Here is a 15,234-nt window from a genome sequence, read left to right on the forward strand (position 1 = left end):
GGTCCTTGCCTGGTCTGTATTATAGCCCTGCAAGAGCTCTGGGCTCTCCAGGCACTAACCTGCCCCCTGACCATGCCAAGCTGAATGAGGGGGAACCCCCCACCCCAGATCTTTTACTCTCTAGGGGTCTTTCTGCTCCCTCCCAATTCTGGGCCCCAGCCAGCTGCCCTCCAGAACCTCCCCTCTCATGGGGCAAGTCAGCAAAACAGCCCCAGCGTGGATTGAAGTGAGATAGGAGGGGGGACCCGGGACCAATCCCCTTTCCCCCACCAGCCAGTCCCCCTCCCTGCTCCCACACTGCAGAACACAGGCAGCCCCCACAGCCACTTTTCTTCCCTTCCCTGATCTCTTGTGCTGGCATCGAAGCCGAGACCCAGGCCAGCTCCTTCAGCCCCAGCGCCACCAGGGCCCCCTCGCCTCCCCCGAGAACAGAAAGGACGTGAATGCCATTCCGCCAATGGAGCCTTTCACCTCTAGGGGGTGCTGGCTCCAATCGACCCCAGCGTAGGGACTGGCTGGGTCAGGGGCAGGGAATGGCACCAGCCCCATGATGGTAGGAGACTCGGCCCATGGGCACAGCCCGCCTGCCTGCAGAATACTGCTGCCCTCGCTAGGGGGCCCAGGTGGGGCAAAGAGAAACTGAGGCAGAATGGGAGTGATTCCCAGGGTGTGGAAAGGGATAGGAGAAAGGTAGCAGGGACAGCAGCGCCAGGGCCACACCCCGGCAGGAGGAGGAGAGGGAGGTTTATCTGAGCCAGGGCCAGGCTCCTCCTTTCCCCCCACTAGGGAAGCCCACCCTGCTGCTGGCAACCTGGGAGCAGCAGCCAGGGTCCCAGAAGTGATATCTGAAGAGGCGCTGCTGCCATCAACGGTAACCCACTGACCTGCCCAGGCCAGCTCCCTGCTCTAGAGCGACGGGCTCAGGCTCGCAGCGCACTGGGACGGTTTGTTCACCTCCCCACCAGCTGGACACTTCTTCGCTTTACAGGAAATAGGAGACGCTGGACAACAAGGGGAAACCCGACCCCCACCAGCGAGGTCTAGGCCCACCCCGCACAGGAGGGCACGTGCCCCACAAACTTGGAGGAACAGCCAGTGCAGGCATTCATGCCCTCGCCTTCAGATAACACTGCGGGTCCCATGCCAACCAGCCTCGGGCACATGGCTGGTTGGTACGACTGCCGGGCAACCTCCAGCGGTCCCCGTCCCCCTCCGAGGACGCCGCCCGCTGGGGAGGAAGATGCCAGGAGGCGGGCAGATAAAAGTAGTGTCAGTTTAATGGTCTGGGCGTTTTGTGGCGGCCAAGCCCCACCCCTCTGACCCCTAGGATGTGCCGCATTTCGCTCTCCCTTGAGTCTGAGAGGCCAGGCCGCGCCCTCTTCTGCAGATGAGCACGGGCACATCCCCCCTCTGTTCGCTCGACCCCGGAGCCCTCACGGCCTCGACATTAAAAGCTAAAAAAGTCTCACCCTGGCAGAATCGGGGGGGGGGGGGCTGCCTGCTGTGGAGGCCACGACATATCACACACACACTCACACGCATGCTGTCTGCTCCGGGCCCAGCACCCCCTCTCCTGGCTGGGGGAGACATGTGCCATCCCAGGGCACTGTGATCTCACCCCTCGAGGTGGGAGCCGGCACCGCCGCCGCTGCCATCGTCCGGGGAGGGGGAAGGGAGGCGGCAGAGGGTCCCCCGGCGGGGTAATAAATAAAGCGTTCCGAGGCTCCGGAAGGACAGCCCAGCCGGGATCACGTGGCCTTGTGATCCGGGTGGCTCTTCAGTTTGTGGAATTTGACGCTGTCCATCTTTTCGAAGCGTTTGCCGCAGTGCTCGCAGGTGAAGTTGTACTGGACGTCGGAGGTGTGCTTCTTCATGTGCCAGTTGAGAGACGCTCTCTGGCGGCACTGGTACCCGCAGATCTCGCACCTGGGGGGGGGGCAGACACAGTCACGCAGGCTGCACCCCTCGGGTCCCTCCCAGGGCCTGACCGCAGCACACCCCAGCAAGCCGAGGGCCCCCTCTGCAGCAGTACGCTCCCTACCTCTGCCAGGCTAAACACACCCCACCCCACCGCCCAAACTTTCAGCTGGATGTGGTATTTTTCCACTAACTGGTCAGCATTACTAGGTGCTGTTAACAGCCCCCGTGCCACACCCCAGAGCGTCTGCATCTCAGCCCCAGGCGAGGGATCCCTGTATAAACAGCCCCCGTGCCCCATCTTGGCTGCGGTTGCATTTTAGAACTGGGCAAAGGATCCCTGTACAAACAGCTGCCACACCCCACCCCAGAGGCAGCTGCATTTCAGCAGTGAGAGGGGTAATCTCCCCACCACCTTTGAAAAGCTCATTAGGGGCAAAGCAAGCTCATCTCAAGCAGTGTCACTAATAAAAGGCCCAGGCACCACAGGGGCAGATCCACACCCCCCACCCCACTCGCCCTGGATCTAACTCCTGCTGATGTGCTCTGCCCCAGAGGTGGTGGCACACGGAGCTGCTCCGCTCGAGGGGCTCAAACGAGCCCAGGGTCGGGTTCCTAACTGGGTCACCCCTGCGCCCCCCAACTCCCGCACATACTGGAGGGGCGTCTCTCCCGTGTGTGTCCGGCGATGCACCTCCAGGTGATTCTTCCGCTTGAAAGATTTCCCACAGGTTTCACAGGTAAATTCACGGATGCCTGCAGGGGACAAAAAACGGGGCACAGCTGAGATTTCACAGTCAAGGGACCTCAGTAGGAGAATCCAGAGTCCCTCTCTGCCCACACCCAGCCTGACGCATGCAGCAAGCAGGCCCTTAACCTGCCCGAAGGGGTGACGCCTGCCCAGCTGGGGCATCACACTGGGTCTTTGTCTCCCACATCCGATGTCCGAGACGGCCCATGGCACCAGCTAAAAAAGTGACGTCCCTTAGCTCAGGCAGGAGAGAGTCCTGCTTTTAAATCAAGAGGCCCTGGATCGATCCCAGCAGACAACCCAGCTGGAGGGCTCAAGGGGGGGCTTCTGTTTGTTCTGGATTTTTGACTCTCTCCCCAGCCCCCATAATGCAAGTGTTGAAAATGAGCCGAGTGAGACAGCTGATCCTGCGGGGAATCTGACCCAGACCCAGTTCCCTTCCCGGGTGCTCTGGTGCCATCCAGGGAGCAGGACAGGATGGGGATGGGTCTGGGGGGAAGCGAAGGCTAAGCAGAGGCAGCTGAGCGCCCCAGAACCAGGCGGCGAAGGCGGAGCGGCGTCTGGATGGTCCCGGCCACACATGCTGGGGGCATCGGCGTCTCCCCAGAGCAGCGCAGTGCAGGGCAAGGGCCAGCAGGCCACAGGGAGGAGGGGGCGCTGGGGAAGAGAGCCCAGGGGGTGCACCTGAGTGAATGATCATGTGTCTGCGGAGGTGGTTGGACAGGTAGAACTTCTTGCCGCAGCCCGGGTGGGGACACACTTTTGTCTTCCCTTTCCGGTGGACGAGGTTGACGTGATTCTGGAGACACAAGGAGAGGGGGGGACAAAGGGTTAGACCACACCCCCACCACACACAGTCACAGCAGAGGCTGCTACAACCCCCCCAGCAATGGGCAGGAATTCCCACATCAGAGCTCATCCCTCTCTCCCCCTCACAATGCGGTGCCTCGGTCACCACAGCTGAGGCTATCCCACTCTCTTGACTCAACCTCGACAAACTCCCTCACCCCACAATCTACACCCAGAGATTCCCTCCCCCCAACAAGATGACACCCCATTGATACAGTGTTGGAACCAATCTGTCCCCAAAGCCAGCGCAGGGGTAGCCTAGGGGGTAGCGAGGTGGGGCACTGAGGCCGTGACGTTAAATGATTTGCCGATTGTCCAAGCAGACGTCCAAGACTCGATCAAACCCTTGGCTAGACACTGAGCCAGGATTAATCTGGCCCTCATTCCCTGGGCTATTATTCCCATTGTGCAGATGGGGAAACTGAGGCAAAGAATGGCTAAATGACTTGCCCCAGGTCCCCCAGACAGTCTGTGGCAAAGCAGGGGATGAAATCTGGCTCTCCCATGTCACTGAGTCACACTCCGTTGCCGTCCCCTCTCTCAAGTGCCAAGCAGGCTCAAGGTTTGGGTTTTGTGAGAAAACGCAACAGAAATATCCCCAGGGTGCTGTCAAGTTCCCAACGCAGCCTGCAAGCGCCACTCTCCTGCCAGTGCTGGAAACCCGCCACGCCAGGCAGGCCCTAGCGTCCCATCAACCAGGACGAGAAACTCACCAGCACCAAAGGGAAAGCAACTGCCCAGCGTCACTGATCTAGCTCCTGCTGCAGAGAATAACCAGCCGCCCTGAGCATTTCCCAGTCTTCGGGGGCCGGGGGCCAGAACGAGGCTCTCAGCCAGGCCCCTTGGAGCACCCTTCACACCCCACCCCAGAGACAGGGCAGTGAGAAACTGACGCGCACAAATCGTACCTGAAAGCTACTAAGTGCTACGTAGACCTGGCTGCATCCTTCATAAGGGCAGTGGAACATTTCCAGCATGCCGTCGGCATCCATCACGCGGCCCCGCCTGCTCCGCCGCCTCCTGCCCAGGGAAAGGAGGGGTCAGCCGCAGGCAGGGGAAGGCAACGTGCTGCCCGCCTGGCTGGGGAGAGACGGCTGCTGGGGAGGAGCCAGCGGAAGGCCCCCAGGGCAGAGGCCTGGGGAGGGAGGAGGCGCAGACAGCCCTGGATTGAGGCTGAGCTGCCCCTGTGTTTGAGCCCCCAATGCAGCGCACGGAAAAGGGAAGGAAATACTAGGCGGCTCGCTGATGCAGCTGGCCGGATCTCTGGCCGAGTGGGGAAACCGAGGCACAGGAAGGGTCAGAGACCTTGTAAAGACAGCTAACCGCTCCGCGGCAACACTCACTTCTCTGGTTCCTTCGGAATCTCGTAGATGATGGCCGACATGTCACTGCCATCGATCTCCTCGGGCTCCGGCTCCGTGTTCTCTTGGGCTGGCTCCAGCTCCTCCGGCATCTCCATTTCCGAGGGGGGCTGCAGTTCCTCCTTTTTGAGCCCATAAAGGTCGTCTTTTTCTGCCACCACAAAACAGGTGTCAGCAGGCCGCGCCGCGCGGCGAGAATCTGGCAAAGCTTTTCAAGCAGGAAGCCGTTAACCCCCCTTCCAGAGGCGAGCAAGAGCCACCGGCCACTGAAATGCAGCTAGTTCTGCTGCAGAGCACAGCAGCTGTTTAACACAGCACACAGGGTGAGGGCAAGAAGGGAACAGTCCTGTAGCCAGCTGAACCTATGGACGGCGGAGGCGAAATACAGATCCAGGGGTCAGGACACTCCTCCCCCTCCCCCCGGCACCACGCCAGGACAGCAGATCCAGAGGTCAGGACCCCTCAACCACCAGCACCACGCCGGGACAATAGATCCAGGGGTCAGGACCCCCCACCCGCCGGCACCACACCAGGACAGCAGATCCAGGGGTCAGCGCCCCCTATGGACCCTCTCCCTGGCACTACGCCAGGACATCAGATCCAAAGGACAGAGCCTCCTATGGGCCCCCTCCCTAGCACTACGCCAGGACATCAGATCCAGGGGTCAGTGCCCCCTATGGACCTCCTCCCTGGCATCACGCTGGGACAGCAGATCCAGGGGTCAGGACCCCCCACCCACCGGCACTATGCCAGGACAGCAGATCCAGAAGTCAGGACCCCCCACTCGCCGGCACCACGCCAGGACAGCAGATCCAGGGGTCAGCGTCCCTTATGGACCCTCTCCCTGGCACTACGCCAGGACATTAGCTCCAGGGGGTCAGTGCCCCCTATGTACACCCCCCCCCAGCACCATGCCAGGACATCAGATCCACGGGTCAGCATCCCCTATGGACCTCCTCCCTGGCACTACGCCGGGACATCAGATCCAGGGGTCAGCACCCCCTACAGATCCCTTCCCTAGTACCACATCAGGACATCAGATCCAAAGGACAGAGCCCCCTATGGACCCCCTCTCTGGCACTACGCCAGGACATCAGATCCAGGGGTCAGAACTCCCACCCCCTCCCTGGCACCACGTCGGGACATCAGATCCAGGGGTCACTGCCCCCTATGGACCCCCCTCCCTGGCACCACACCAGGACATCAGATCCAAAGGATAGCGCCCCCTACAGACCCCCCTCCCTGGCACCACGCCAGGACATCAGATCCAGGGGTCAGCACCCCCTACGGAACCCCTCATCCTGCAGCTCAGCACCGTGATGGGGCACCGGGGTCACTAATGCAGGGAGAGCGCCCCCTATGGAGCCACCCACAAGCACTACGCTGCAGTACTGGAGTCAGCACTAACCCAGAGGAGAGCGCATCCCTTTCTGCGCACCCCAGTTCACTCCCAGCAGCACAGCGCCCCCTAGTGCTGGGCTGTGACCCTGCAAGAAGGCCCCCACGGAACGCATAGCATCTTTCATGGCCTTCGGAGGCCTCCCCTCCCAGTACCGACCAAGCTCCCCATGCTGAGCTGGGGGCAGAGGGGCTGGCCCCCCACTCCCGAGGGCTGGCCACAGCTACCTTTTTTGGTTTCAATGCACTCCTCGCTCTCCACCGGCTCCCCGCTGTTGGGCTGCACATTCTCCAGCTCCGTCTGGGTGTAGGCAGCGACGCCCTCGATCATGGCGCAGGGCATCTCCTCGCCCCCGCCGCTGGTGACGTTGAGCTGGATGCCCTCCGCCGTCAGGGCGTCGTAGCCGGGCCCGGCAATGATGATCACCTGGGAGCCCTGCATCATGCCCTGCACGGGGCAGCTGGCCACCACCTCCCCGAGTGTCTCCTGCGTCACGTTCTCAAAGAGAGTCCCGTGGCTCGCACCCACCTGGACGGGCATGGGGACGCACACCACAGTCTCCATGCTCTCCGGGCCGTTGAGAGGCGGGTTGTGGCACATGGTGGCGCCCTGCTCGGCCGTCAGGTTCTCGATGTGGTGCTCGAACGGGATGTGGATACCGTCCTGCGTGATGAGGCCGCTGCTGCTCCCGCCTTCCGTGGCCGATGGGGGCGGATGCTGCTGGGCCTTGGCCTGACGGCTCTCAGGCTGCTCCTCCGAGCCCGAGCTGGAGCTCTCCTCGGAGGAGTCCGAGCTTCCGGCCCCCACGCCATTGCCAGCTGCTGTGGGGAGAGCGATCGGCGGACATGGGTTAGAGCCACAGCAGGACTCTCCCCTGGGCTTTGAGGGATACTAACTGAACATCTCCCTTACAGGCCTAGGGATCACTCCCCTTATGTTGAAATGCGGCCACCTCGGGGGTGGGATGCACTGCAACGCCACACAACAGGCTACCCTAAGCGCTACCCTGCCCCGGCAGACTAGGATCCTGCCCGCTCACCATCATCACTCTCGTTCTCAGAGTCGCTGAGTGGCTTCAGCGGAGAGTGCAGGTCCTGGAAGTAGCGGTGCCCGGCCTCACACTGCCACACGGCCGTGGTGTAGAGCCCGAAGGTGGGGTCCAGCTCCGACAGGTGGGGCTCGTAGGGGCAGCGGTTCTTGTGGTCCTCATACCAGATCACCATGTTCTTCAGGCAGTTGACGTTCCGCCTCCTTCCTTGGGGAAAGGAGAGAGGCACGTGAGCCAACCACAGGGAATCAGAGGGACATGCCCATTGCTAGCGAAAGATGGGGTGCACCCCCCTGGGTTAAACCATTAGCCAGAAGAGTACTCTGTCAAGTGATCAACCATTTGTCAGCAATGGGACAGTCTGTGTCTGTCATAACTACTGTACTAACCCAACTAATGACCCTGGCACCCTAAGTTCCAGGGACCCCCGGCTCGTACAGCCCAGGTTGTAATGGGGGAGTTCCGGCCATCCACCACCCCTCAGCCCTGCCTTTGGGTGCTGACCCGACCCAAGGAGGGTGAACTCTGCAACAGGGAGGAGAGGAATCTGCGCCTAGACTGACTCGCACTCGCTGTCTGTTCCACAGACACGCCAGCCAGCTGGGACAGGCGGCCTGCAGGACTCGGGCATATTGCAGATGGTTTGATGCACTGATGGTGCCAGGTGGCCGCAAGGCGGCCTCCTGGCGAAGTCTGTTTAGTATGTAGACCAGGCTCTTGGTATGATTTGGTGACGTCTGCCCAGGTTACGGGCCTCGTGGGTAGGGGGAAAGCAGTAGGCATGACAGATCTTGATTTTGCAGAGGCTTTTGACACAGTCCCAAACGACAATTGCATAAGCACTCTAGGGAAATGTGGTCTAGATGAAATCCCTATAAAGTGGGTGTACAACTGGTTCAAAGACCACCCTCAGTGATTAGTGATCAATGGTTGGCTGTCAAACTGGGAGGGCATATCTGGCGGGGGGTCCCGCAAAGGTCAGTCCTGGGTCTGACTCTATTCAATATTTTCATTAATGATTTGGATAATGGAGGGGGGAGTTTGCTTAGGACATCTGCAACTGACACCAAGCTGGGAGGGGCTATGAGCGCTTTGGAACACAGGATTCAAATTCGTAACATCTGGGACAAATTGGAGAATTGACCTGAAATCAAGAAGATGAAATTCATTAAAGGCAAGTGGAACGTAGTACATTTAGGAAGGAAATACGAACTGGGGACCAACCGGCTTGGCAGCAGTATCACAGAGAAGGCGCTGGTGTTAGAGTGGATCTCAAATCGAACACAAGCCAACAATGTGATGCGGCTGCAAAAGTAGCTAATGTCATCATATTAGCAGGAGTGTCACATGTAAGACACAGGGGGTCACTGTGCTGCTCTGCACAGCACTGGGGAGGCCTCAGCTGGAGTCTTGCGTCTAATTCTGGGCACTGAACTTTAAGAAGGAGGCGGACAAACTGGAGACTCCAGACAGCCACAAAAACAATCAAAGATTTAAAAGACCTGGCCAATGGGGAAAACAGGGGCATGGTTAGTCCTGAAAAAAGTCAACCGAGGGGACCTGAGAAGTCTTCAAATAGGTTAAGGGCTGTTTCAAAGACAACAAGGATAAATTGTTCTCCATGGCTGCTGAAGGCAGGACAAGAAGCAATGGGCTTCCTCTGCAGCCAGGGAGATTTAGGTTCGATATTAGGAAAAACTTTCTAACTCTGAGGGGAGTTACGCTCTGGACCAGGCGTCCAAGGGAGGCTGTGGGATCCCCGACACTGGAGGTTTTAGGTTGGACAAACCCCGGCCAGGGAAGGCTGAAGTTTATTTGCTCCTGCCTCAGCACGGGGCACTGGACCTGATGAGCTCTCGAGGTCCCTTCCAGCCCCACATTTCTGTGATTCTATGGCACTGCCAAGACGGTGGCTGCTGGCTCAGCACGTGACACCTGAAGTGGGATCTGTCCCTACTGGGGCACCCAGCCCCCCAGGGAAAGGACAATTCTCTTTCCAGCTGGTCTCTGCATTTGAACTTGGAACAATGGAGCAGTGAAGTGCCATGACAGCACCTCTGCTACTGTCACAATCCTCCTGTCATTCCTATACAGCCTCTTGGACCATTTTTAACATTCCCAGGAGAGGGGCATCTACTGCCGGAGGAATCCAAATTGTAATGCTTCCTCCTTCCAGGGCACAGAGAGCTCACACCAGAGCTGCACCCTAACCGGTGCAAAAGCAAAGGTGTCCTCAGATGTGAAGATGCTGGGAAGACACTGTAGCAGCAATGAACGCTGAGCAGGTTGGCTCCCTGCTTTGCCAACACCTGTAATACCCTCCTCCTCCACATAGGCAGAGGGAGGTCTGTCTGAGGAGTCCTACATCTCCACCCTGCTTTGCCAGCTCTGGCCCTATGTGGCACCGGCCCACCATTTGCGCTGGCTGTGCTGTGAACTTTGGCAGCCCACAACCTACATTTCTATAGCCTTTTCCCCTCACTGGGAATGCAGCCACCTCTGGGGAGAACACAGTCGTCATTTTCCCACCCCCACTAAGGCAGTGCAGTAAACCCCCTTGGAAATGTCAGGGGACACTGAACGTCTGTCTAAGGTACATGTACAGCCCCGTAACAGTAGTATCCGAGCACTTCACAGTTGTTAATGGGTTTAGCTCTGCTAGTCACCTGGCTCAGGGCAGGTCTATACAGATGGCAAACCGAGGCGCATAGAGGTACAGTGACTTCCCAGGGTCACCCGGAGAGCTGGCAGCAGAGCTGGGAATTGAACCAGGGCTTGCAGGCCCAAGGTTCATGTCCTAACCCGTGGCCCACCCTCACCCCCAGGAGCAGGATTCAGAGCTGAAGCTCAGACCCACAGAAAGCTGCACGGCTCTCGAGCCCTCTCCCTCAGAGGCAGGCCAAGCGGGGCTTTAGTGACTTCCAGGACGCCACCGAGCCTGCTCAGCTAGTCTTCCAGCTGGAACAGCTTTAGATCTATGGTCAGTGGCCAGTCTTCCCATGCCAGATCCCTCCAGAACTGTCCCGGGGCAGTCCCAGCTCTCTGGGCCTGGACTGCACTTTTGGGCTGTATATGTGAAAACTCCACTGCACTCTATGGACACCTTCAATGGGCACGTAGCCTCGTCGCTCCCTCACGCAATGTCACACCAGTTATTTCTGCACTTGGTGCTTCCCCAGGAAAGACAGGAGTAAAACACCAGCCGTTACCACCCGTCAGCATCAGGGGCCAGACCTAGAGAAATCAGCCTGCGTCCAACACTGCTGCAGCAAACCGCTCGGTACGTTTGTAGAGAGGAGATCTTACACTCGTGGAGCTACGGGAAAGGCCATCGGGGTGAGCAATTCTTACGCATCAGGGCAGATGGGGTCATGCAGATTATTGGTTATTAGGTATGTTACGGTAGCATCTAGGAGCCCTAGTCACGGCACCCATTTGTGCTAGGCACAGAATGTTACTGTTTAGGTGTATTACGGCAGCCCCGTTGAGCCCTAATCACAGACCAGGACCCCGTTATGGTGGGTGTTATATGTAATTTATCAGGTATATTACAGCAGTCCCAAGGAGCCCCCATCATGGCCCAGGACTGCATTTTGCTAGGTGCGGTATATTGTGTTTTAGGTGTATTATGGTAGAGCCCAGCAGCCCCAGTCACAGCACCCACCACATTGTGCTGACCCCTGCACATTATGTATTACGGTAGTAGTAGGGTTCCCCCATCATGGAGCAGGACCCCACTGTGTAAAATGCTGTACGTTATTAGGTGGATTACGGTAACAGTAGGGCTCCCCCATCATGGAGCAGGACCCCACTGTGTAAAATGCTGTACGTTATTAGGTGGATTACGGTAGCAGTAGGGCTCCCCTGTCATGGAGAAGGACCCCACTGTGTAAAATGCTGTACGTTATTAGGTGGATTACAGCAGTGACAGGGCTCCCCAATCTTGGAGAAGGACCCCATTGTGTAAGGTGCTGTACAAAGACAGATAAAGGCCACCTGGCGGGGGATTGGACAGATGGCTGTGCTAGCAAAAAGAATTCTAAGAATGGGTTTCCGGGTGCAGACACGGATCTTTGACACGTTCTTTGTGCACCCACATTCAGCCATTGTCACAAGCTGGATCCCCCAGGACAATTCACTTACTTTTCTTTCGTTTTGGCTTTTTAGGGATTTGCTCCCATGGTTTCCTGCAACAGAAAAAGAGAGCGCTGATTTAGCATCAGGGTCTATGCTGCCGTATCTGGACACCTCAACCATTTAGCGTAGGAGGCAGGGCTGTGCTATTATCTCCCCCCACAACCCCACCACACTTTTACAGATGGAGAAACTGAGGCACAGATTCAGTGACTTGCCCCAAGTCATGGTACCTGCACCTTATGTGGCGCAGATTCACGACAGGAAATCCCAGAAGCAGGGTTTTACTGCCAAGGTTTATAACAGGAGCAGGGCTACTTAGTTATTGGTTTTTAAGACCACATAAAGAGCTCTGTTCTATTAGAACACACAGGGAGCGGCATCCGTCCCTTACATCACCAAACCCAGTGGTCCCCAACCTTTTTGTGGCCAGTATCACTTTCATGTTTTCAGAAGAGTGTGGCGGGCACTAACAATTTTTCAAGGCTTATTTTGTATTTGTACATTAAATAATACAAAAACATCATATTTAATATACATATGAATCCAGAGAGAAAAGAGAAGCTGGAGAGAAGCCGCAAGGACAGAGAACACAGGTGCCCGTAGCCCCAGAGTACTCTGTCCCCAGCAGGTGTGGGGCCCCAGATTCTCTCCTCTGCTGGGCACCAGGTGGGTCCTGCGCATGCCCGGGACCGAGAACACTGGCACCTGCAGCCCCGGAGTTCTCTGTCCCTGGCAGGTGTGGGACTGCGGCTTCTCTCCGGCTTAAGTTATGGCCCTGCGCCTGCCAGGGACCAAGAACACTGGTGCCTACAGCCTGTGGCCCCGGAGTTCTCTGTCCCTGGCAGGGACGGGGCCGCAGCTTCTCTCCAGCCTCGAAGCTGGAGAGAAGCCACAGCCCCGCCCCTCCCGGGGACAGAGAACACCGGCGCCCACAGCCTGCAGCCCCGGAGAAGCTAGAGAGAAGCAACAGCCTCGCACCTGCCAGGGACGGAGAACACCGGGGCCTGCAGCCTGTGGGCCCTGGAGTTCTCTATCCCTGGCAGGCATGGGGCCACGGCTTCTCTCCCTTGCTGGGCGCTAGACGGGCACACATAAATGCCCCGGCGGGCATCATGGCGTCCGCAGGCACCACGTTAGGGACCACTGATCAAACCTATATCATTATTCCTCTGTCTGAAAACCAGTCCCCACTTTCATGCCCTTTTGCAAAAGAAATAATGAAAAGGACTTAGATCAGTGACTGGTGAGTGATCTAAACCCTCTGCTCCCAAATTCTCTCAGCAGAGCACAGCCATGGATTGCTGATCTAAACGTGACAGGCCACGAAATCCAGCTTACTAGATGCGACCCAAAAGGGATAATGCTCTTAATACAGCGAGGCCACGAAGAACACTTTAGCCCGTTTTCTTCCAGCGTATAATTAACCTGGGAAATTCACTATGCAAGTTATTACATAAATAATCTAAGGCCAGATTCTCTCATCTGATCTCCTGTATCTCACAAGCCACAACAGACACCCCTAAGCTGAGCCCCGTGACTTTAGTTAGACTAAAGCATTTTAGTCCTCAGGAGACTAAACTGTGCCACAGGCAGAGAACAGGAGACACCGAGGTGCCACCGATGCCTCTGTGATGGCACGGAATTGTTCAGGTGAGACACATCCAGATGATACCAACAGGTGAGCCACACCCCATGCTGCAGAGGAAGGTGAAAAATCCCCAGAGTCCGTTATACTTGCTGAGGCCCTGAACCTGCAGCGAAATGAATGCAAGTGGATCTCTGCACCGTCACAGACCCACAAGGACTCAGATGCAGCACCATGAGAACACAGATAATCTGCCCACGTCTCTCCCGTCACAGGATCAGCACCTAGGATACAATATCAGAAGGGAAATACCACTAATTCTCATGTAGGAACTGGGATTGGAGAGTAATTTCCCTGCAGGGTATAATACTGCCTGATGAGAGCCGTTTCCCTGAAGCATTCATCACATGGCTGGCAGGGCACACTGAGTTAGAAGGACCAGTGCTCTGATCTGGGACGCAGACCGTGACACTTATGTGATTTAACAATCACCAGGGGAGCGGCAGAGAGCGTAAACAGTTCTGCTTTAAGATAGTTCTCATCTTTGCTGATCCACAGCAGCTCGCCACTGGAATTCAGGCACGAGAAAAGCAGAAGGGGGAGAAGGTTTGCCGATAAGGCTGAATAGGCAAAACCTCCCAGCACTGAGCAGTTTATCCCGGCGAAAGAGAGCACTGCCTGGGCCAGTACGCAGAGCAAAATGAGCTGTACCAAAACTATAATTTTGCTGGTATAACCGCATCTACACTATGGCTCTGGCTGGTATAAAAATGTTGGCAAAAATCACCCCCCCAAAGTGACAACTGTACAGGCAAGATTCTTCACATATAACACCTTTCTAGAGCCCATTCAATGCAAGGGTCACAAAGTCCTTCACCAAATCTCAGCTGCCCAACTCCTCCTCCCACCTGTGTGTGATATTATCCCCTACACACAGAGGGGGGAAACTGAGGCACAGAGGTGTGAGGTGACTTGACCACGGTGTTCGCATACCATGGTGATGAGGGTGGTGTAAAAATGTGACTAGAGAAGGTCATGGGGGGTGAGTCTCTGAGAAATCTGTGGGCAAAACCCAGAAGCTTTGACACCATATCACTTGCTCTAACCACTAGTCAATATGGTCACATATTTCGCTGTCAAATGAGAAGGTGGAGGCCTGGAGCTCCTCCCATCCTCAGTCTACTGGCTACACCTCAACTGGAGATGGGAACAGATTGGGGGGCGGGGAGGGGGGAGAATGTGTCTATCCATGCAGGGGCAAGATATCCCCTCCCATGTAGAGAGGCTGGAGTAAGACACCCCATCCAGCTGCTCACGACTCCTCTCAAAGCAGGTTATAGGAGCATTCTCTCCCCTAGAGATGCTATGGGGGCAATGAGGTTAACACCCCATGTGAGGGATCCTGGTCTCCCCCAGGCTTCCCCTCTCCAGCCCCTGCTCCGGAAGGAAGGAGATATATGGGGATGGGGGTAGGGAAAAAGGGCTCCAGATCCCACAGCTCCCTCATCCATCCCCTTACTTGCTGTCTCTGCCCCACCAGGAAAGGGGCATATGACTATGGAGTCAGGGAATGAGTGGGACCAGCCAAGTGAAGTGGTCCTGGCTGTCAGTCATGGAAGGAAATGGTTTATGGGATTGGGGGGTAAGGGATGGGGTGGGTCCCAGTTCAGTCAGGGATCTGATCTCCCACCTCCCCCAGCTTTCACCTGGCACCCCACTTGCTGCCCGCGCTCCAGCAGGTGGGGACATACAGGGAAGGGAATAGGAGAAGAGAAGTCAATGAAGGGCCTGGCCCAGCATACTTATTTTGGGGGGGGAGGAATCCGGCTCAGTAGGGGCCAGCTGTCACCTGTAGCACCCAATGCACTACCCTCGCTCCAGACAGAAAGGTGTGTACAAGGAGAGGTGGTCCAGGCCAGAGGGTTGGGGGGTCCGGCTCTCAGCCATGGCACCCTGTGTGCTGCCCCTGCTCCAGCCGGTACGGGGGGGGGGAGGCGGTCCAGGCCAGATAGAGGAGATTGGGAGACCCAGCTCTCACCCGCGGCACCCCACAGGCTGCCCCCGCTCCAGCCCCAGCAGACAGGGAGTGCACAGCGAAGAGGGGGCGGGCCCGGCTCTCACCCACAACGCCCCGCGCGCTGCCCCTGCTCCAGCCCCAGCAGACAGGGGGTGCATGGGGAGGGGGGC

General features: G+C 57.4%; 1 protein-coding gene across 1 annotated transcript; it reads right to left on the bottom strand.

Moving 5' to 3' along the window:
• Positions 1-933: 933 nt before the first annotated feature.
• On the bottom strand, positions 934-15,221 carry ZNF653 (zinc finger protein 653; the record flags this gene model as incomplete). The annotated part of the gene is made up of 9 exons (XM_075061208.1): positions 934-1,926; positions 2,574-2,673; positions 3,353-3,467; positions 4,426-4,537; positions 4,861-5,086; positions 6,505-7,098; positions 7,317-7,532; positions 11,469-11,512; positions 15,169-15,221. Coding segments are annotated over 9 exons (1,638 nt in total), but the record flags the coding sequence as incomplete, so codon positions are not given.
• Between the last annotated feature and the right edge of the window lie 13 nt (positions 15,222-15,234).

Source organism: Chelonoidis abingdonii, chromosome 26, assembly GCF_003597395.2.
Source record: "Chelonoidis abingdonii isolate Lonesome George chromosome 26, CheloAbing_2.0, whole genome shotgun sequence".
Taxonomy (NCBI): Eukaryota; Metazoa; Chordata; order Testudines; family Testudinidae; genus Chelonoidis; species Chelonoidis abingdonii.